This window comes from Pelmatolapia mariae, linkage group LG15, assembly GCF_036321145.2.
Source record: "Pelmatolapia mariae isolate MD_Pm_ZW linkage group LG15, Pm_UMD_F_2, whole genome shotgun sequence".
NCBI lineage: Eukaryota > Metazoa > Chordata > Actinopteri > Cichliformes > Cichlidae > Pelmatolapia > Pelmatolapia mariae.
The window spans coordinates 27,911,726-27,933,732 of NC_086240.1; the positions used below are offsets into that span (position 1 = coordinate 27,911,726).

Genomic DNA, 22,007 nt, shown 5'->3' on the forward strand with positions numbered 1-22,007 from the left:
TTTTTAGAGAACCGGCTCTTTCGACTCGACTCACTAAAAAGAGTCGGCTCCGAACCGGATCTTCAGGTTGTTTTGTTGCTTTAATTTATTTATTAATAACAACAATATAAAATTATGCACAAAAGGAATTACTAATGTAAAAAAAAGTGGTTTTATTTATATATGTTTATATATAAATATATACGGTGGCCCCTAGAGACAAAGCACGTACAAACTCCAAAGCATGTACAAACTCCAAAACACATTTCTAGCGTTAACTGAACTTCCAAAACAGAGCTATCTAGATCACTTAAATTACACAATTGAAAGCATATGTGTATTGTTTGTGTGTTTATACACAAGCACTCATATATATTCAAATAATTAAAAAAAAAGTTCATTTACCTGTTACTACCACATACCAGAACCAGTCGTTGGTACTTCCTGGCTTGTGTAGCCACTAGGTAACAAAAGCTCAACACTGCCCCTAGCATCCTGGAGCACTTCTGTTGTGTTTTGTACATGTTTTGGAGTTTGTACGTGCTTCGGGGTTTGTACGTGCTTCGGTATTTGTACGTGCTTTGGAGTTTGTACGTGTTTTGGAGGTCGTACGTGCTTTGTCTCTAGGGGCCACCGTAAATATACTTTTATTTATTCACTCCACATAAAATGTAATAAATAAATCATATAATACAAAACCCAACTATTTACATTTTAAACTTTTAACTATTTAAATTTTCAGCTTTTTCATTTTAAACAAATTCAAAGTGAAACAACACAAAACACTGCAAACCACAACACAATTAAATATAAATTAAAATATGAAAACAATAAGAAGATGCACATTCTCTGTCATATGGGCCTGCATGAATAAACTTTCTGAATCCTTTATCATCCGCAAATGAAAATAGTTGTGGATGATTATTATACCTTTCTAATGTGACGTTGTTGTCCCTGACTCTCTTTCTCTCTCTTTCCCTCTGGCTCTGTTCCTGTGCTACTGCGAGTGCAACTACCGCCCCTCCCCCCACCTTCCCAGCGCAAAGCACAAGCCTCGCGTGCGGAGTGAAGCGGAAAAAAGGGCGAGAGAGAGGGTGAGAGAAAGAAAAAAAAAACCCACGGCTCCCAATAAGGAGTCGGCTCGTGTCGTTCACTTCAAAGAGGCGGCTCTAAGAGCCGTTTCTTTCGCGACCGACACGTCACTACTAAAGAGCAACAGAAGAAGAAAGGGCGGAAGTTGCGTCAGGTTGTTTTGGTGTGTTGTCCTGGCAGCAGCGGTTAGCTACGTCAGCATATTTAGCTTCAGACAGAAACATGTCCGCAGCCGAAGACGACACGGAGCTGCGGGACCTGCTGATCCAGAACCTTGAGAACAGCGGAGCTCTGAACAAGCTGAAGGTGAAAGGTCACGTTTAATGTGAGGCGCGGGACAGGCTACAGCTACCCGCAGCTAACAGGCAGCTTACAGCTGCTAACGGGCTGCTAACAGGCTGTTTCAGGTTTATTTTATTTAACCTGAGTGGAGAGATGAATTTTTGACTGAGTGTAGAGGCTCAGCAGCTGTGTGAGCTATCTGTTGGTGCTGGTGGCGATCAAGCAGGATCTAACCTGTGAAACCGGAAGTACAGTTTAAACATCCGCGAGAGTAGAGGAGACATTTTATTACTAATAACGCGTAACTACGGCTCAGAGTAGACCTCAAACCTCACAGAACACAGAAAAATTGTTTTCCTTTTTTATTTCCTTTGACTCCCTGTTTTTGTCACGTGACTTTAGAAACTCGACAGTCAGGTGAATGGAGCTGAGAAAGACTCACCTCCAAACCCGAAACCCTTCTTATTGATATCTGATCAGTTTGTGACTGATATCTGATCAGTTTGTGACGTATATCTAAACTAAGCGCTGTGTGGATGGTGCAGGCCTAGTTTCATGCGTGCTAACTTCAGCACAGGTGGGACCTGTCAGCCTAAAATCTGATCCAGGAACCAGGAAGATTCGCAGCGAGAGCTCATATAAAAATAATGTGAAATAAAGCAAATGGATGAAATGCTGTTAGTCCTGCGACACGCTGGTGACCCGTCCAGGTGTGTCCTACCTCTGGGAGAGGCTCCACCCCCCACAACCCTGAATACGATGAGTGCAAGAAAACTGATGGATGGAAATAGAATAATATTTAGGAAACCCTTTTAGTTTAAAATGTCTGTTATGAATGACATATATGTATTTACTGATCGGTTTCAATAACTGGCTGTACTGATGACGTGTTCCTGCAGGCGGAGATGAGAGCGGCGGTGTTCCTGGCAATGGAGGAGCAGGACAAACTGGAGGTGAGTGATTCACACAAAAGTTCCAATTACAGTGTTGATCAGTCAGTGCCGTCCATCATTGTCCAAGATATGGACAATCCCAGACAATCCCTCCTACTCACTCTGTAACGTGCTGGCCAGTCACAGTTAGAGAATGAGATTACTCTCATTCTCTAACTGTGCACAGCACACACTGAAATATCTGCACGTAACAAGGTCAATGTTAACCATATATATTTAATTTGTGTAGCATACAGGAATATTTATAATTAGAGCTATTTTGCTATATTTTAAACTTTAATTTAGTCAGTTCCTGTTTTTAGTGTCTTGGAGTGACTGTGACCACATCATTAATAAAGTATTCAGATTCAGGAACACGTGTGACGGCAGGTTCAGGGTGTGTTTAGATTAAAATCAGAGTTTGAACTTTGGAAGAGTGAACGATTGTGGTGGGAGAAGGTGAGAGGAGTTAATGATGGTCTCTCTGTGTTACTGAAAGCTTTGACCGACTCTGAACTCTCGCTGATGTTTCTCCTCAGAATAAAAGTCCGCTGGTCAATGAGAGCCTGAAGAAATGTCTCAACACCAAAGACGGTGAGTTCCTGTACTTCCTCTTCCCACCTACAGCCGGTTGCACTGAGCAGCAACATTTTGTGAGCAGGTTAGCAGCGATGAAGATCAGACTGCTTCGTGCTTGCTTCATGTGGCTGTTATTTTACAGTTTTACTAAATTCAGTCCAACAGAAAGACTCGTCAGTGAGAGAGTTCAGAAAGGTTTAAATATTTTCAAACATGCTCTAAAGAATCCCTCACTGATCTAGCAGTTTGCACTAAGAGTGAAATTGCCCGCCGAGCAGCGCGGCTCCACATCCGCAGGTCCACGACACGTTTCCTTCTTATCCTGATGTCATCAATCAGCTTCCAGACATCTGATTGGTCAGCTGGCAGTGCTATTACAAACATAACCAATTTTGAAGCAGGCCAGCCTGCAGCACGTGTTACCATGGCAACGAGTAGGACCTGTGACAGCAATGATTAAGCCTACAATGACCTTGGTCAGCAGGCATTGCAAGCTTCTGTGTGCCCCACAGGGGGGCACTGTGGCTCCAGCTGTCAACATCTCTTCTCTCAAACCAGCACAGGGAGGCTTGCAGGAGCAGAACAGCTGACGAGCAGGAGTTCATCTGGATTTCAGATTTTCAGTGTGACGTTTACAGGCTGTCAGTATTTTTATAAGCTGTGCTCCATCAGCAGGAATCCACCAATTAGAGCTCACTCCAATGCACATGGTGAGACTCTCTGGGGCACTCCTGCATCATGTGACTTCCTGTTGTGTGATCTTCTGTCCTTTATTCAGCCGCGATGATGACGATGATGTTGAAGATCAGAGCGTTGATGTGTGCGGCCCTATAGGGCGTCACACAAACGTCACAAAAACACAGCAGCAGGACGCCACACACACGCACGCACTTGTTTAAACCACGGGGATCAAACTAGAGGCCTGCAGCCGAGTCCTGGTTGGTCTGTGGTGTGAGTAGAGACCATGCCTCCTGCACACAGTCAGTGGTGTGAAAGACGCCATCAGAGAGTTGGAGGTCAGGAAATGTTCGTCTGACCAAAAATCAGTGCCACAGTTTCCTGGTGACATCACATCGCTCTCATCGTGTTTCTGTGCGGAGGACATGAACGTTGCCTGAAACACTTTAAGGTGTCCATGAAGAAGAAATAAACCATTTTGTGTGACGTGTCTGTGCTGATAAAGCTCACATTCTCCGGCCTGCAGGTACAAACACCTGTTTGCCCTCAGCCACTTGTGACCTTTAACTCACCTGCTATCCTGTGGTCCTGTCTGGGCGGAGCTTCCCTGGAGTGAAGCTGAGCGAGTCTGCGGGTTTAAAAGTGAAAACCTTTGTTCGCTGCTTCAAAGGCGTGCGAAGAGTTCAGGCGCCTTCAGCAGGATGTTTTTCATCTTTGGGATTAAATTATGTGAATAAAGTGAGTGCGTCCAGTCAATGGTGGGACGCCTCGTGTGTCCTTCAGGGACTAAATGATGTTTAGTCCCTGAAAAAAGTTTCATTTAAATTAGTTTCATGGATCTCCCATGAAGAAGAGTCTTTGCTCCCTTGATCATGGGAGCAAAGTCACATCAATCAGATTTCAATGTTTGATCTGTCTTACAGGCTTTATTAGTAATCAATCAATATGTGAATTCAATCAATTATTTATAAGCACATTTAAAAACAACACAGGTTGACCAAGGTGCTGATAACACGAAAAACAGGACAGGTAAGACAGGTAGGAGTGTTTGATGAGTGATAAGGATTGCATCAGCATCAGTTGAACTCAGCTGCTGAGAGAGAACATTTTTTTCCCTCTGATCCATCCTGATGATGGTGATGATTTCATGCCCATGCAGGTCGTCTGGTGGCGAGTCTGATCGTGGACTTCCTGCAGGTCTTTAACCTGGACTTCAGCCTCGCCGTCTTCCAGCCAGAGATTAACTCTGTGAGTACCAGAAGCTCCTCCTCCTCTTAATCCCCTCTGACTCCTCGTGCTGCGTTCAGGTGTCATAAAGCTGTGAAGAAGCTGTAGCTGTATTTTCTGTTTGAGTGTTTGAGCTGTGAGACCTGACAGCACAGCAGGTATCAGTAGAGGATCAATAATAATACTGATTCCAGTGTATCGATAAGTCAGAGGTGTGATGATCGCGGCCTGTGACTGGAAATAAAATGTGAGCAATGATGAGGGACTGAAGCAGCTCCTGAACATTGTGTTCGACACTCAAAGCTCAGGGCCGCACAGCGAGCGGTTTCCTCCTCCTCGTGCAGCTGAGGACTCGCTGAGGCGTGCACGCGACCACAGACTGACACAGTTTTCCTTCTCGTGGTTTGTAGGTGTGAAGCTTACATCACTGGCTGGCTTCAACACTGCTCTGTGACGGTTTCTGTTCTCTGTTTGGTTACAAACTCTGGAAAGCTCAGAAACCCTTGAGGACGATCAGATTCTCCCACACTATCATCGTTTTGATGGTCACTATAGAATTAATTTGTTAAAATTCTCTTTTTCTCTTATATTTAAAGTAACCACACTACGGACAGACAAGCGACTGTTTTTATGCATTGTCGTTATCAACAACGATTGCGTGGCTCCGCCGTCCGCTTGTTTATTTTCCAAAAAAACCTTTCACAATAAAGCTAAAGATCCTGTTGAGATTTTTCAAAATAAAATGAATCACGTGAAATGGTATGCAGAGTGTTTACAGATGAGAAGCAAAAAAGAGCCGTCAGGTGCTAAAAAATAAACCTTAGAACAGGTTTTTCCCCGCTGCACGCCGTGTAATAAATACTGACAAAGAAAATAGCGGCTGTTTCAACTTATGTCTAAAAATGTATAGCTTCATGCGACAGGTACACGACACCCAGCTGAAAACATTTCACGCAAGTCGAGTTGCCTGAGATTCACAGAATTTACAGAAAATGTAACATTTTTGTGATATATATATCGTTGCCGGGATATCGCACAGTCCTACCTCCACCTCTGCGCCCCCTCATAAAAACTTACAGCAGAGGTGGTTCAAGGACCAGAACAGCTGGGGCCAGATGTGCAGTGGGCCATCAGTCACAGTAATGGCTGTCAGATCAGACACCAGCTGTGAGTCAGAGGGGAGCTGATGATGATGATTTTAACTGGTAGGCTGAGATTACGTTCTGTTAAGCCTGACTTTACCCAGGAGAGGTTGTCCTTTTCAGAACACTTGACCTCTGAGGTCACTGAGATTTGAACTCCTGTGAAATTTTTTGTAGATACACTGATGGTGTCGATGTCAGCCTCCTGCGTTGTTCCGTTCTCAAGCTATCACAGTTCAGACTTGAACCTGAATGCTGTCGGTGAGTAAGAGTGCCGATGGCTCACTGATGAGGGTGAACAGACTGCAAATTAAACATTGGTGGTTACATGCAGGTAAACAGTGTGCAGGTGATCAGCGGGGATTATTTGAAGCAGCAGGTGGGCAGGGCTCTACCCCTTACAGTCAGGTGGAGCTAACATGTCAGACATGAAGAACAATACAGAAGGTCAGAGCGACTCTGAGAAGTGAAACGGAACAAAATTTAAAATTTAACCATGCACGTTTGATCCCTCTGAGAGAAACAGCTTAGCTGACATGAACATGAGAACCTGACTTAAAATTACTCTTAAAAACAGACGGATGAGTCAGGAAGAGTGTGGAGAGGAGGCTGGACTCCACGCTGTTTCTGGAGCTGGATTGGTCGGTTGGTCAACCCGTAATTTATGCATTCTCAGTGTGATGGCGTCCATTCGAGTAACAAAAACATCCCTTCATGCTTGGTCAGAAAGTGGGCGTGGTCTCCGAACGTTTTTCCATCTGTGGCGTCACTCAGAGGCCAACCTGAATGTGAGATTAAATAATCCAGAGTTATCAGCCAGTGAAGGATGTTTCTGCTGTTGCTGAACGTTAGACCTGTAACGGCTGGACGATCACAGGACGACGAGACAAAGACAGATTGTTTTTATTTAGTTTTTTTGATAAAGCTTTATTTGTTTCCTGCTGCTGCGTCTATGCAGGCGAGCTGTCTGGATGGGCGGGATCAGGTCTGCAGCGAATTCGGCCTCTCCGACTCTGACCTGAACAGGAAGTCTCCGCTGCTGCTAGAGCTCGTCAGGAGGGGGCGCCACCGGGACAAAGCGGCCTCCTTGGCTGAGGTGAGACGAACCTCCTGAGGATGATGATGGTCAGTGAAGTGATGATGAGTTACTGATGGACTCTGTGTGTTTGTGTGAGAGCAGGGAAGAGGAAGCATTCCCAAGGTGAGCCAAATTCTCCTTCACTGTGCGTGTCTGTCTCTGTGTGTGTGTGTGTGTGTGTGTGTGTGTGTGTGTGTGTGTGTGTGTGTGTGGGTGGGTGTTTCTGGGTCATGATGTCAGTAGATGGAGGGTTTTGGTTTCCTGTTGTTCTCAGGGTGTCCTGGTTTCTGATACTGTATTACAGTATTGATACTGCAGTACTGCTACTGATACTAATACTGCTAGTACTCATAGTAACATGCGTGAAGTCTTCTGCTCAGCTCCTGGACTCTGCCATGGCAGCTTTGTATGATCCACAGTTCAGAATAATTCTTTTTTATCTGAAGCTCCACCCCATCTGTCTAAGTAGGCTGTATTAGCTCCTCCCCCTTTAAATCTCCTTCAGTTTTCTCCATAGGAAGAAGGTTTCAGCTTTGTAGATTTTTGTGTAGTTTGAAGACTTTTGGACTTTTAATTGTTTAAAGACTAAAACAGTCTGCGGGTGACAGAGAAGCTAACCAATCATATTGGTGGTTACATGCAGGTAAACAGTGTGCAGGTGATCAGCGGGGATTATTTGAAGCAGCAGGTGGGCAGGGCTCTACCCCTTGCAGTCAGGTGGAGCTAACATGTCAGACATGAAGAACAATACAGAAGGTCAGAGCGACTCTGAGAAGTGAAACGGAACAAAATTTAAAATTTAACCATGCACGTTTGATCCCTCTGAGAGAAACAGCTTAGCTGACATGAACATGAGAACCTGACTTAAAATTACTCTTAAAAACAGACGGATGAGTCAGGAAGAGTGTGGAGAGGAGGCTGGACTCCACGCTGTTTCTGGAGCTGGATTGGTCAGTTGGTCAACCCGTCCTCCTTTTAGGGGTATTTATGCATTTTCAGTGTGATGGCGTCCATTCGAGTAACAAAAACATCCCTTGGTCAGAAAGTGGGCGTGGTCTCTGAACATTTTTCCATCTGTGGCGTCACTCAGAGGCCAACCTGAATGTGAGATTAAATAATCCAGACTTATCCTTTAACGGCCCCCCCCAGGTGTGTGTGTGTGTGTGTTGTGTGTGTGTGTGTGTGTTTTGTGTGTGTGTGTGTGTGTTTGCTTGCACCGGTTTGGTTTAATCTGTGGTTTGTTTTCTGTGAGCTGCAGTCTAATCTCAGCCAATATCTTGCTTCAGCTCTTTGACAACTGAGCGTGCTCAGAGAGGTCAGCGTGAGGTCACAGGTTCATACGTGTCATATCTGATCTTTATCAGCAAATAAACTACTTCCTTCCTTCCTCCTCGTTGTAGGAGCTGACTCAGAAACAGATCACCAACGCCAAGAAGAAGTTTGACTTTTACGACAAGGTGAGCCCCATTCTGTACCTGTGTGTGATGTCATCAGCCACTAGCCAATCACAGGCTTCAAGTGTTGATCTTTTGTCTTTGACCGGCAGGACCACAGCGGCTCAGTGCTGAGAGAAAATCTAAAAAATGTCTTCACTGATTTGTTCCCCGCTGTGAACAGGTAGGTTTTACTTCCTGTTTCAGATGTTGCTGAGGGACATGGAAAGAGTCTGAGGATGATGATGATAATGATGAAGGTTAATCTGTTTGTGTGACCTGCAGGAAAATGTTGGAGAGGTTCGTCACTGATGAGCTCAGAGCCTCAGACAAAGACTTTTCTTCAAGTAAGAAAACAAGTTTAAACCAATCACACTGATCAGAAACTCTGATGGTGCTCTGACTGATCTGTGTCTAATTGATCTGGTTGATTTGATCAATCCGTCCACAGCTATAGACTTCCAGCAGTTCCTCGGGATGTACCGACAGCTGTTCTCTCAGTGCAGGAGTGTGGTGAGACTCAGTTGTTGGTTTCTGATCACATTTTATGAGTTAATGTGAAACATTTAGAGGATAAATCTGAGAAAATGCTCTTCAGAGACTCCGAAGTCTCACGAGGTGTCATCTTTGTTCAGGTGCTTCAGGACTCTGATATGGGTGTGGCTCATAGCCAGTTACCTGAGCAGAAAGTCAGCCCTCCACCTGTCAGTAAGGTACGCCTGCTGCGTCATCTGACCGGTCAAAGGTCATTCCACTTTACTTCAGCACCCTGTGTTTAAAGGTGGTGACATCACAGAGTTTCTTGGTTTGTGTTTTTGTTATTTCCCCAAACGCGATGGACTTGAGGTGATAGTTGTTGTAATTTGGTGCTAGCTAAATAAAATAAAATTAATTGAGTGGAATAAGGAAAGGAAGAATATTCGAAACATACATGTAAACAGTTCACTAAAGGTCAGAGTGGAGCAGACTTTAGCACATGTGCACGATAAAATTAATACCATGGAGTAAATATTTCACGAAACAGAATCGGAACACTTTCATATGTGTTCTAACGCAGTTACAGCTGCTGTTACCACTGAAAATGCTGATGTTAGCCTGTTAGCTCTAAAGATGCTGATGTTAGCCTGTTAGATCTGAAGATGCTGATGTTAGCTTGTTATCGCTGAAGATACAAATGTTAGCCTGTTAGCTCTGCTGGTAGCTGCATGGAGTTGATGTTAGCTTGTTAACTGTCATGTAGTATAGATGTTGGCCTGTTAGCTCTGCTGATAACCATTTAGCTGTAATTTTAACCTGTTACCTGATAGCTGGTATTAGCACTGACATTAGCCTTTTAGCTGATAGCACTGTAGTGCTGATATTGGCCTGTTAGCTCTGCTGATAACCATTTAGCTGTAATGGTATCCTGATAGTCATGTAGAGCTGATATAACCTGTTAGCTGATAGCCGTGTAGCACTGATGTTAGCCTGTTAGCTGATAGCTGCTATCCTGTCCTGCACAGATCCCCAGGTATAAAGGCCTCAGAGGACAAAGTCAGACAGCAGCCCAGGTAACACAATGAGGAGCAGAGGAGAGACTCAACTTGTGCTAATGCTAACCATAACCATAAACAGCAGCTCTTCTGACTAACGCTCCTCTCTGGCCTCCTCTGTCACAACTCAGAAACAGGAAGCTAATCTCACCTGTTCATCTCATCAGCTCATCAGCTATAATGATCACAGCTCTTCTGGTTAGGGTCTAAAATGAAAGGCTCTAACTTTAAATCTTTAACAATCAAACATCCCCAGCTTTCCAGAGCAGTTTTGCATGATTCATAGTTCAGAGTAATCACTTATTCGATTATGGGCAAATACGTTTTAGCTCCTTCCCCTCACTGCTGTATTTCTCCTGATTGACGGACTTCAGGACGCCTGCTGAGGGGCAGCACTCTAAGCTTGTGAGCTATAGCATCTGAAATCACCTGACACTATCACTGCTAACATAAACTGTGTTTATATGATAAAAAGTCTTCTTCCTGTTCCCATCTTTCAGAATAAAAGCTGCAAATGAGTTTAGAGAAATAAAGTCAAGTCACATCTTTAGTTTTACTGGTTAAACAGATTTGTTTATTTCTGAATGAAGAATGAACATTTTTCTAACTTGTAGTGCTGCCTCTTTTAAAGCTTTTATTGTGAAACATACATGAAGTTCTGGCTGCTGAACATCAGCTTTTATTTGAGAACTGCAGCTGATTATGATAAAATCAATCTTTTCTGCTCTGAAACATAAACACTGTGATGTGGTTACTGCAGCGTTAATCGGCCCCCACATCTTCCTCTGTACCTCGTCTTCATCACTTGTTCACCTCCAGTCTGGGGTGCGCGGTGTGACCTGAACTTGTCATGTCGCTGCTCAGGACTCGGAGCGCTCTCTGAGAAAAGGAGACTTCCAGCAGAAGGAGGAGACCTCCGCCGACAAGAGAGAGCACCTGGACCTGGACCTGGAGGGGGAGGAAGACCTCGATGAAGGAGATTCTTTCTTTGACGACCCACTGCCCAAACCGCAGAAGACCTATGGCTGGTGAGCTTGGCTGACCTTTGACCTCAGTCAGTGTGAATTCATGGGTCAAACATATTTCCTTTCAGCTTCAAACCACAGCAGTCATCCATCCCTCTCACATTTACCCTCCCCTCCAAAATAAAAGGAAAATGTCCAGAAAATATTTGCTGAATCCCAAAAAATTATTTTATGATTTTCTTTCCTACAAATTGCTTCAATAAAATAAATGTTGCAAACAATCTGAACATTTTGATAATAAAACACTGAATTTTCTGCATTTAAAATAAAATTGCTCCAGCTTTCTCTTTTTCATCTCACACCTGAATGTTGGGTCTGCGCTTCAGCAGGCCCGCTAGTTCAGATTTATTCTCGTGAAGAAAGCAAGACAGAACAGCTCAACCGGTTTTTCACATGCTAGCAAGGGGAGCCGGACAGCAGCAGTCCCTCTGCCCTCGGTCTGAAACAACTCCGACAAACACTCATTGTAAAACCCACCTATGGTGCGTCATAAACCCTAAGGCATTGAGTGTGTATGTGTATGTGTATGCGTGCGCGTGTGTGTGTGTGTGTGTGTGTTTGTGTGTGTGCACGTTGGTGAGTGTGTGTGAATGGGGGTGCATTTGTGTGACTTCCTGCTCACAAAAGGGTCATCTTCCCCCATCCAGTATATGGCTTAACCCCTTCTTTAACAGTCTAACCATACACAAACACAGGTGAGGTTATAAATGGCACGAAGTAGACATCCTCCCTAAATAAGGACAGAAACAGAACCTTCACATAGCATGTGCCTGTAGTTAAACATTATAGCTAATTACAATTCAGCAGGCTGGAGAGGAGGATAGAAACAGAAGAATGTCTTTGATCATACAGCTTGAACCAAGACTTACAAATTTAAGTATAATAATGGCAACATTTGACAATTTGACACTAACACTAAACTTTACCTGTCTGTGCTGCCCACACCTGCGCTGTTTCTGAATGTGCTCCCTGTCCTTCCTCTCCTCCTTCTCCTCCTCCTCCTGTGGTAGTGCCGTCCCCATGTTGGAGGAGAGTCTCTCTGGCTCCGTCATGTCCTCCATGAGATGAGGCAAAAATCTGAGCGAGTGAGTGTGCACACCCCATCCTGCCCAATCAGAGGAACCGTACATTCTTTATTTAAAGAACTTTATTGAAACAGACGCACGGAGACCAACATAAACACGCTTCACTTCACTACAGACTGCATAAAGAATCATTGTCGTTATTATTATTATTATTATTATTTATAATTTATAATTTATTTTTATTTGTTCTTAATGAGCAGATTTTCACTAAAGTGTGTTTCTAAAAGCTCGTCAGGTGGCGTTCAAAGCTGTGAGCTGGGGTTTGAATGTGGAGCAGGATCGTGGTGTTGGTGCTCCCTGAGATGGAGTGGGTGTGACTGAGCTCTCTGTGGGCGTGACTGAACACTATGTGGGTCTGGCTGAGTCCACTGTGGGTGTGACTGAGCTCTCTGTGGGTGACCTCCTGTACAGTGTGACGCAGTTCTCAGCTCAGCGTTCGTGATGAAAGTGGAGCAGCTGGAATTGGGGCAGCACCTGAAACCCCGTCAGTCTGATCGAACTGTTTTTAGATCAGTGATCGATCAGCAGTGAGCGGATGTTATTGATCTCCCTGCTCCCTGTGTGTGTGACAGGCTCTGCACGCTGCTGCCCGTTAATAGCAGGGGGCGTCACACCCACAGAGGGACAAAGAGATACAGGAATGACACTGGTGTGAGCGCCGCCTGACGGAGTGACCACAGAAACGCCTGCTGAGAATCTCCCAGCATGCCCTGCTGTGTCCCGTGTGATGTGTTGAGGAGGATGAACTCGGGGCTGCTTGCCCGCCCGCCTCACTAAGCGTGTGTTAAATCAGTGTCCGTGTTGGCATCAGTCCCAGCTGTACTCGGCTCAGATTACAGTTTGCCGATGGCGATGTGAAACTTTAATGACGTTTGAGGAGAAAGTGGCCAGCAGAGTAGCTTCAGGCTTCTCCTCCTCCTCCGCTTAGTTTTGCCGGCAACTCTGAGGGCGTTTAACTGTTTTCACGGCTGATTACGTTCTCCTCACTGGAAGCTCAGAATTTGATGTTCACTGACACCTTTCTATCCTTCTTTTCTCCTCTTCCTCTCTCTCTCGGCTTCAGCCTGTCTGTGCTGGATGCTGACTCAGAGGGCGAGCGAGACGAGCCTCTCTCTGATCCCTCTGAGCTCAGGTGAGCTGCAGGTGCACCTCTCTTCATGTGATTGGTCATTGATGAATCCTTCCAGGTTAAGCAGGTCAGCATCAAACCTCTCAGCTTTCCTGTCTGCTCTGACATTTTGGTTCCTCTCGTGAACACATCGGTGTTTTGATAAACCGTTTTTAGATTCCTGGAACTGTGTGATGTCACAGAAAGGGGATGTCCTTTTATAGTCAAATGATTTATAGCTCATAGGCTTCACTGATAGGTCAGCTTTGAGTTTCAGGGATGAAATTACGAATCATAAAACCAGAATAATCTAATTAAACACCACGTTTTCTGTATTTCTTTTTGCCCCGAAGCTGTCGCTGGCTTCTCTTTGTCATAAATCAAGCGCACCCCTTTCAGTTTTCAGTTAGACGGGAGTTTAACAGGAGTGTTCGACCTGTGCAGAAAATGTAAAATCTACGACAGGTTTCTGAGTGTTCATATTACAACCCCTCGGGTTTATCTCCTGACCAGTTGGAGGGCCATGCCCCACGGCATGGGAACCAGCAGTCTGAACTGTGCAGCTGTAGGCGGAGCTGATAGTCAGTCACTTTACAACCCTCCTCTTCTCACGCCGTTTCTGGTCCATGTTGAATCTGCTGTTTGATGCTGTCTGCTCTGGTTGGGTGGGAGAGGGAAGGTCTGATCTGGGGTGGAGTGGGTGGGGTGTATCTGATTAATTTGACTTGCTGGACTATCTGTCTGAGCATCAGAGTCTGCTCTATGTCTTGATGTTTGAGCTCTGTCAGGGTCTTCAGTCTATGCTGTCTCCTCTCCACAGGAAGGGGGACGTGTCCGGATCCAGGGGGAGTCCAGCAGGGTCGCTGTCCGAGGCTCAGAGACCGGCGTCAGGAGGAGGACAAAGCAGCATGTCGGAGCCAAACCTCAGCAGGAACGGTCAGTTTGATTTCTCTCTGAGTGAGTTTGGGTTGAGTGTGTTTCTGTGAGGTCACCTGATCTATAATGAACTGATTGCGATCCTGAATGTGGCCGTTCTCTGTGGACTCCAACTGGTATGGTTGTGTGGTTGGATGCTCGTGTGGTCGGATGGTTGTGTGATCTGGTGATGTGGAAATTCCTGTTTGCTCTGGAGCTGTCTCAGTGAAACTGTCAGTGCTGACAGATAAAATAGGACTCGTGGTTTCTCTGCAGGAGCGTCTCAGGACAAAGACAGAGGCTTCAAGGCTCCAAATGACAGAAGTGGATCTCTGCACTTAGGTAGGACTCAGCACTGACACGCACCAGGTTCAGATCACGTAACACAGAGTACATGAGCAGAAACGTATGTAAACATATGTAAAACATGGTAACAATATATGACTGGACAAACATCTGAACAAGGTCAAAACTCACCTGGTGTCTCTTTAAGCAAGTAAAAATATAACTACAAATATCAACTAATAAGATAAATATAGTCATGGTGTACTGATTTAATCAATCAGATGCTGCGATCAGTCAGATGATCAGAATAATCCTTCTTTATCTGATACTCTGTCTGAAACTAGCTGCTTTAGCTCCTCCCCTTTCACATAATGTTTTTCTGATGGCTGCCCCCCCTTTCTGTGACATCATACAAATGCAAGATTTAAAAAAAACAAACTAATTGATAAAGTTCAGATGAGCCTGAGCTTGCACACCTTTAGCTGATACTGACAAACTTCCTGTTTACACAAGCGTCCGCCGCAGGAACAGGAAGTGAGCAGCAGCAGCACGTACAGCTAGCTGTATGTTCTTCCTGCTCGATGACAGAAACATAACTAAAACACAAACAAACAAACAAACAGGTCCTCAAACTCTCTGACTCTGAGCTGGATGAAGTCAGACAATTAACGAGGTTTTCACTTTCTTCCCTCAGATGACGAAGTCGAGTACTACGATGACTTCAACAGGTACGTACCTGTGTGTGAGTTTCTCTCTTTCTCTCACACTCACACACTCTTTAACCCTTATGTAACCAGTGTCATTCACTGTTTTTATTCACGTCCTGTTTTGACCTTGAGGATTCAGGTCTGATTTTCCTGTGATATCTGTGAACTCGTGCTTCGAAGGTGCTGCTGGATCTGCTCCACACATCGTCATCATCGTCATCATCATCATTACTATTATTATTATTATTACGTCAGAGCATGTTTCCATGGCACTGCACTTTATTTGATCTTTGACTGGGAAACCCAGCCTGTTCCAGATGTCTGATGGAAGTCCAGCCCTGAACACATCTAACGACAGTCATAGCATCATCTAGTGGCAAAAGAAAGTTATGTTTCCCAATAGCGTGTTAGACCAGAGTTTAGACATTGACAGGAAAAGTAGTTTGTGATTAGATTTTTCTCGCGTCATGTCAGCTGATGTGGATGATGTTTAGCAGTGTTTAACATCACAGCTGTGATTTTAACGCTGCAACGTTTTCACTGCTCTCAGATTTCAGGGATTTTTAAATGTTTCTGCACAAAATAGTTGAAACCGTCCACACCTGTACAGCAGCTGTTCAGATTCAGCTTGAAGGAACATAGGACTGATGTGTTGCTGACCACAGTGCCACAGAGCCACTGTTATGTTTTGCATTAAAGTGATACCCGTCCTGCGGTCTTTGAACGCACCTCAAGCTGGGCAAGTGGAGGTTCGTCTCACTTTTCTTCTTCTGTTTGTTTAGTCACCGCTCTGACCTCTCCAAGAGCGAGCTAAGCATTGGCGAGGAGATCGAGGAGGTTTCCATTGAGGGCCCCGACCACAGTGACAAGGTGAGACCACTGAGACACCTGCAGCTCCACCTGCAGCTCCAACTGCAGCCTCAGTCTCATTTCTGTCTCTGTCCACAGGTGGATGAATCCACTCAGGACGTCAGCGTCTCTCAGCTCACTCAGAGTCATGGAGCCGACTACATGGAGGACGTGGGCTGAACCTCCCATCATGCATCTCTTCTTTGTATCCTGATATTTAAGCATGTACAGTCTCAGTGAAGAATAAACTCTGTGTTCATAAATAAATAGATCCTGCTTGGGTTTACTGTGTGTGTGTATATGTGTGTGTGTGTGAGAGCATATGTGTGTGTGTCTGTGTGAGAGTGTGTGTGTTTATGGGGGAATAAAACAGAGATAAGTAAAAAGCAGAAACAGAGTCTGAAGGTTGATTTTGAACCCTGGCTGACCTCAGACGACCAGACGACCTGAGCAGGTACGATTGTTCTTGTTTTGAAGCTCCGGCTCGACTGTTTCTCGTTTCTCAGTGAAAATGAAGCAGGGTGAGAGGTTGTTGGTGCTCAGGGCTGATTTTATTGCTCAGAGGCATCTGTGCCTTTTAAACTCCTCGGGTTCACTTTAAAGACAAAACAAACAAATGGTTTCCTGTTTCACACTCTGTGGTGGGGAGGAGCTTATCATTTCCCTGCCCTGGTATTTGATTCCGCAACAACCTGGTTAATCAATCTTACCAATAATGCTCGGATACACGGCACACAACAGCAACAACCACAAGTTACCAAAATAGCTATAAAAACGGACAAAGAAACCCTAATGGACATGAAACAACCAGTGGTGGGCAAGTTACTTTGAAAAAGTAATTAATTATAGTTACTAGTTACTTCTTCAAAAAAGTAACTGAGTTACAAGATTCTAAAAGTAATTAATTACTTGAAAAGTAACTATTGCGTTACTTTAAAAAAAAAAAAAGTTTAACCATGGGGTCCAGGTTATAATTGGCCATTTTTTAACTACTTTTGATGTTTCCTCTACATTTCACCTTTAAAAACAATTTACTTTGCCTTGTTTGGTATCATCCTTTTCAGCACAACCTCACGTGTCTGAATTTACAGTTATGTTTTCATTTTGACATACTGTTTTCACACAATTGATCTAAAATCAGACAAAAAACATAAAAGCAGAGTAGAAAAAGTTATATTTTTTACTGTAACAACCACAAACATGTTTATTGAATCATATTTCATAACTTTAAATGCAAATATATATTTTCAATTTTAAAATCATATGCACAAGTTTTGCAAACAACAAAGTTATTTACAGCCATTTACAGTTTACCCTTTTTTTTATAACCATTTCAAACTGTTTACATCAGGTGTTCTGCGTTCAATAAGATGCCACACAAATTATTTGTGCCACTCCAAAAAAATAATTTCTGTCCACTATAAAGGAGAACATCACAGCCTGATACCTGCAGGTCTGACAGCATCACTCCTGTTTTCATTCAGCAATCGCTTCATTGTTCTGACACACAACACCAAACTTTCCTCTACACTACACACTAACTACACAAGACAACACATTAACTACACACTCCAAACACGCTAAACGTCACAAATCTCTCACATCTCAAAACTCGCTCTCTCTTTTTCTGCTGTCTCTCTTTCTCTCTCTCTCTCGCCGTCACACCTAAAACTTCCCCCTCTTTCTAAACAACCAAATGTCATGTTGCCATATCATTTTTTGATTGGTCGACATGGTACATTTTTCCACCAACACGAAAGGGGAGTTTTTTTGTTTTGTTTTTTGATCATAAGCAGAGAGTGCTTGCTAGCGCTGTCCTTAAACAGTAAACGTGACGAAACTATTCAGGAAAAAACACGCGTATATATTGTTTATCATGACTCTAGTTTTACGTGGCCTATCAACACAATTTAAAAACTGGTATATATCACCTTGTTGCTTTGTCATCTTTAAGTGGTCATGTGATTGGCTTACCACGACTACTTTATTCTTCCTCAGTCAAACAGCAGCACTCATGCGATTGTTTTGCCCCCTAGCTCCAGGTGTTGTGCCAGAAAGTGATTACCGTCTGCGGGAGCGCGCAGCTGCTTAAAGCTGTAGCGCCCAGATTACTTACGTAGACAGCTGCTTCCGTGCAACTGATATAAGATGCTGTAAGCTGAACACAGCTTCAACCGTCTGTTTGTTGAAAAATAGTAACGCGACCACACCGCATTTTCTTGTTTGTAACGGTAACGGCGTTGTAACGATAGGAATAGTAATTAGTTAGATTACTCGTTAACGCCATTAGTAACGCCGTTACTTGTAACACTGTTATTCCCATCACTGGATACAATCCGTCCATTGCCCAAAGACAGAGGTCATCCACTCCTCCAGCGAATTGTCGACTCCCGAGTGCTCATGCATGGAGTTAGACAAGGTCTTCAGGCCTTCCAGTGCTCTGGTCACAATTCCATCTGGGGCAGTATTGTTGGGAAGAGAAGAGTGTCCTAATTGCTTTTCTAATCCTTCTACTGCATCACAGGTTAAGTTTGCCAACCTAAGCACATTGTAGTGGACGTAATGAATACAGTCCACATTCTTATTTGGAATAATTAGAATAATTGGAATAATCCCCGCAACCACAGGCAAATTCTCGAACCCAGCCGCAATTTGGTCAGCCAATTTATACTCATTAGGCACCCCTCTGGGCACACTAATAGCGTCTATATACGTTAGTGAATCCACAGAAAGGTCAAATGAGCCTGTCGAGCGCTTCCTCAAAACATGACATCTGCGCCTCGCTGTTAATTGGGCAGTGCAGGGTTTACCCAGTCGCACCCCCTTTTTACCCACTAAAACTAAAGCCGCCCCAACACCTATCATGGCACACAGGCCAAAAGTCCCGCTAGGGATTCTGACGTATAGCCTGTACTCACCACAATAGTAGTACAAACCTGCACACGCCCACAGGCCTATGTAGGTGCCATTTTCTCGATTTACCTTTCCTCTGGCTGGATACGTCACAGCACCATAGCTGGACTGGCCATCGGGCATACCGGGCACTTGCCCGTTGGGCCGATGGTGAATTTTAGTTTTTATGGGCTGATCTAAGGAGCTTGGAAAGAAAAGCGTCTGGACTTCTTAAAGTTGCTTGAAGACGTTTCACCTCTCATCCGAGAAGCTTCTTCAGTTCTAAGGTCAAATGGCCGAGAGTCCCAGATTTAAACCCAGTGGGAGTATCCCCCCAAAGAGGGACAAAGGACCCCCTGGTGATCCTCTAATCACATGAGCCAAGGTGTGAAAGCGGGTGTGGGACCTAATCAGCCAGGGTTTCGGGTGAGCTCATTGTTAAACCTGGCCCCACCCTATCATGTGAATTCCTGAGGTCAGATGGCCCAGAATGTGAGTGGGCGTTAAGGCGTCTGGGAAGGGATCTCAAAACTGGATTATAGATGGCAGACAATTGGTGTCGTAAACCACCGCCTCTGTTCAAAGATGGTCGCTCACAGTGGACATAGATGGCCTCTTTCACTCCTCTTTCAAACCATCTGTCCTCTCTGTCCAAAATGTGAACATTGGCATCCTCGAAGGAGTGACCTTTGTCCTTTAGATGCAGATGGACCGCTGAGTCTTGTCCCATGGAGGTGGCTCTTCTATGCCATGCGTTTGTGAAGTGGCAGTTTTGTCTCGCCAATGTAGAGGTCTGGGCATTCCTCGCTGCACTGTACAGCATACACCACGTTGTTAAGTCTGTGTTTTGGAGTTTTGTCTTTCGGGTGAACCAGTTTCTGTCTGAGTGTGTTGCTGGGTCTGAAGTACACTGGGATGTCGTGCTTGGAGAAAACTCTCCTGAGTTTCTCTGATACACCGGCTACATAGGGGATGACAACGTTGTTGGGTCACTCTTTCGAGGATGCCAATGTTCACATTTTGGACAGAGAGGACAGATGGTTTGAAAGAGGAGTGAAAGAGGCCATCTATGTCCACTGTGAGCGACCATCTTTGAACAGAGGCGGTGGTTTACGACACCAATTGTCTGCCATCTATAATCCAGTTTTGAGATCCCTTCCCAGACGCCTTAACGCCCACTCACATCCTGGGCCATCTGACCTCAGGAATTCACATGATAGGGTGGGGCCAGGTTTAACAATGAGCTCACCCGAAACCCTGGCTGATTAGGTCCCACACCCGCTTTCACACCTTGGCTCATGTGATTAGAGGATCACCAGGGGGTCCTTTGTCCCTCTTTGGGGGGATACTCCCACTGGGTTTAAATCTGGGACTCTCGGCCATTTGACCTTAGAACTGAAGAAGCTTCTCGGATGAGAGGTGAAACGTCTTCAAGCAACTTTAAGAAGTCCAGACGCTTTTCTTTCCAAGCTCCTTAGACTACGATGACCTGGATGACTGAGAACCTTCACAGACATATTTATGGGCTGATGTTTTGTGTTTTTTGTTTTGTAACCGTATAAACAATAAAAGGTGGTGGATGCGCCAGATGCTGGCAGATGTGTAAAAATAACTGTTTGGTGGTGGCAATGGCGGAGCTTCAACAGTTTCAGTAACATTAGTAAGTGGTGGAGGCCAGCAGATGGATGAGGGAAAGGGGAGGCAGGAAGAGGAGAGACCCGAGGGGGCTGCTGGTCCGAGTGTCAGGTGAACTGAACTTCAGGTATGAAGTTATGACCTGCAGTCTATCTGGGTCAGATATAAACCAAGTTTAGGTGTAGTTTATTTTTACAGTCAGTTACAATAACTCGTACTGCGTACTAGCTAGCACGACGGAGTTTCTATACTGCTGGGTGGTTGCTATGATGTTACTGATAGTGAACTTTATTTTATTCATAAGGTTAGTTAGTAGAGTTGCCAAGCATCCTGTAAAAAACGGAATCGTCCCATAATCAGAGAAAAGATTACGCGTTCTGTACTGAGGTGAAAAGGAACGTCATTTGCCCCGTACTAAAGCTAGAATGAAAAAAACACAAAGCTGGAGTTATTCTGTCTTTACGCTGTCAGCTGCCTCTTCTTCTCTCATTCTCTCCCCTTCTCTCTCCTTTTCCTGCTTCAGTCATGAAACTGCTCAGTGATTAGCTGATCGGCTTTTCTGACACAAGTCCCATCCCTCTTGTTTGTTTATCGCCTACTTTGTGCCAGAAAGAGGAAACCAGTGGATAAACAACAGCAGCGCTTTTAAGCTTGATAAGCTGTTGTTAGAATTTATTTAATATTACTCTCTAGTATCAGCTGCAGGGCTCGCAAAATTGCTAGCCTGACGTCCCGGGGCTAGCGATTTTTCCAGTCGGGCTACCAAAATCTATCTCAGCCCTGCCCGTCGGGCTATCATAGGAAGGAAAAATATATGTCAATGCTTTTGCATTCTTTCAAAAATGTAGCTGAGTAATTATGTCATTGGCATCGATGAGCCACTGTCAATATGTGACATATTGAAATCGCGTTTGAATTTGCGCTTGTTTTTTGCTTTCACTGTCACTTTGCGATCGCGCGAACGGTGTGTAGAGAGCGGCAGCACTGATTGGTGAGTGACGATTAATTGCGCACCAGTTCCTCTGACATTGTCATATCACTCATTAGCTTACTATTCAAACGTGACAAGTGAAATCTCCCACAGCAAACTTAAACATGTGAGAGGTTGATTGCGCACAGAATCGCTGACCGTTATGTAAGTACGTGTGTAAAAGCAGCAGGATTTAAGCCGGTATTTTAGTTCTGCTCAGCCAAATAAGACAGGTCAGGGTGAAGAAGGGGATCCAAAGAAAAGCCTACCACAAAACAGAAAAGTTATGACAAATCAGACTATGAGGCAAAAAGAAAGCGCAGCTTTTTTGGTTTCATGGACAAAAGAATTTCTGTGGCTGGAATATGACAACGTAAATACCATAATGTCCTGCCAGGTGTGTTGTGAGTTTCATTCGATTTCTGAGTCGACAAGCGCCTTTGTTACTGGGACCAGTAATTTTAAAAAAGACCCCATCAGAACCCATGAGAAATGCATTATTGCCCAGTCTGCAATATCTTTCCTAGAACAAACAGCAATTGCAAAAAACATACTAAAAATAAACCAAGCACAAGAAGAAGT

General features: G+C 44.4%; 1 protein-coding gene across 4 annotated transcripts; it reads left to right on the top strand.

The window, feature by feature from the left end:
* Nucleotides 1-1,209: 1,209 nt before the first annotated feature.
* cep43 (centrosomal protein 43) lies at nucleotides 1,210-16,913 on the top strand. Of its 4 annotated transcripts, XM_063496354.1 has the most exons (19): nucleotides 1,210-1,377; nucleotides 2,253-2,306; nucleotides 2,825-2,879; nucleotides 4,702-4,790; nucleotides 6,870-7,007; nucleotides 7,092-7,112; nucleotides 8,390-8,446; nucleotides 8,536-8,606; nucleotides 8,708-8,769; nucleotides 8,874-8,935; nucleotides 9,058-9,135; nucleotides 9,925-9,972; nucleotides 10,819-10,982; nucleotides 13,128-13,196; nucleotides 13,993-14,108; nucleotides 14,364-14,429; nucleotides 15,067-15,100; nucleotides 15,862-15,949; nucleotides 16,028-16,911. In XM_063496354.1, exons 1-19 carry the CDS (start codon nucleotides 1,294-1,296, stop codon nucleotides 16,106-16,108), a joined length of 1,437 nt encoding a protein of 478 aa, XP_063352424.1. In that variant the 5' UTR covers nucleotides 1,210-1,293; the 3' UTR covers nucleotides 16,109-16,911. The 4 variants fall into 4 exon arrangements, with proteins under 4 accessions (XP_063352424.1, XP_063352428.1, XP_063352425.1 ...); XM_063496358.1 differs by lacking the exon at nucleotides 13,128-13,196 and having other exon boundaries at nucleotides 16,028-16,913; XM_063496355.1 differs by lacking the exon at nucleotides 7,092-7,112 and having other exon boundaries at nucleotides 16,028-16,910.
* Nucleotides 16,914-22,007: the final 5,094 nt, after the last annotated feature.

Excerpts from the sequence above, each read along its gene's own strand:
- cep43 (XM_063496354.1), top strand. The coding sequence starts at position 1,294 with ATGTCCGCAGCCGAAGACGACACGGAGCTGCGGGACCTGCTGATCCAG. Across the intron at positions 1,378-2,252 it reads GAGCTCTGAACAAGCTGAAG|GCGGAGATGAGAGCGGCGGT; the intron begins GTGAAAGGTCAC and ends GTGTTCCTGCAG. Across the intron at positions 9,136-9,924 it reads GCCCTCCACCTGTCAGTAAG|ATCCCCAGGTATAAAGGCCT; the intron begins GTACGCCTGCTG and ends TGTCCTGCACAG.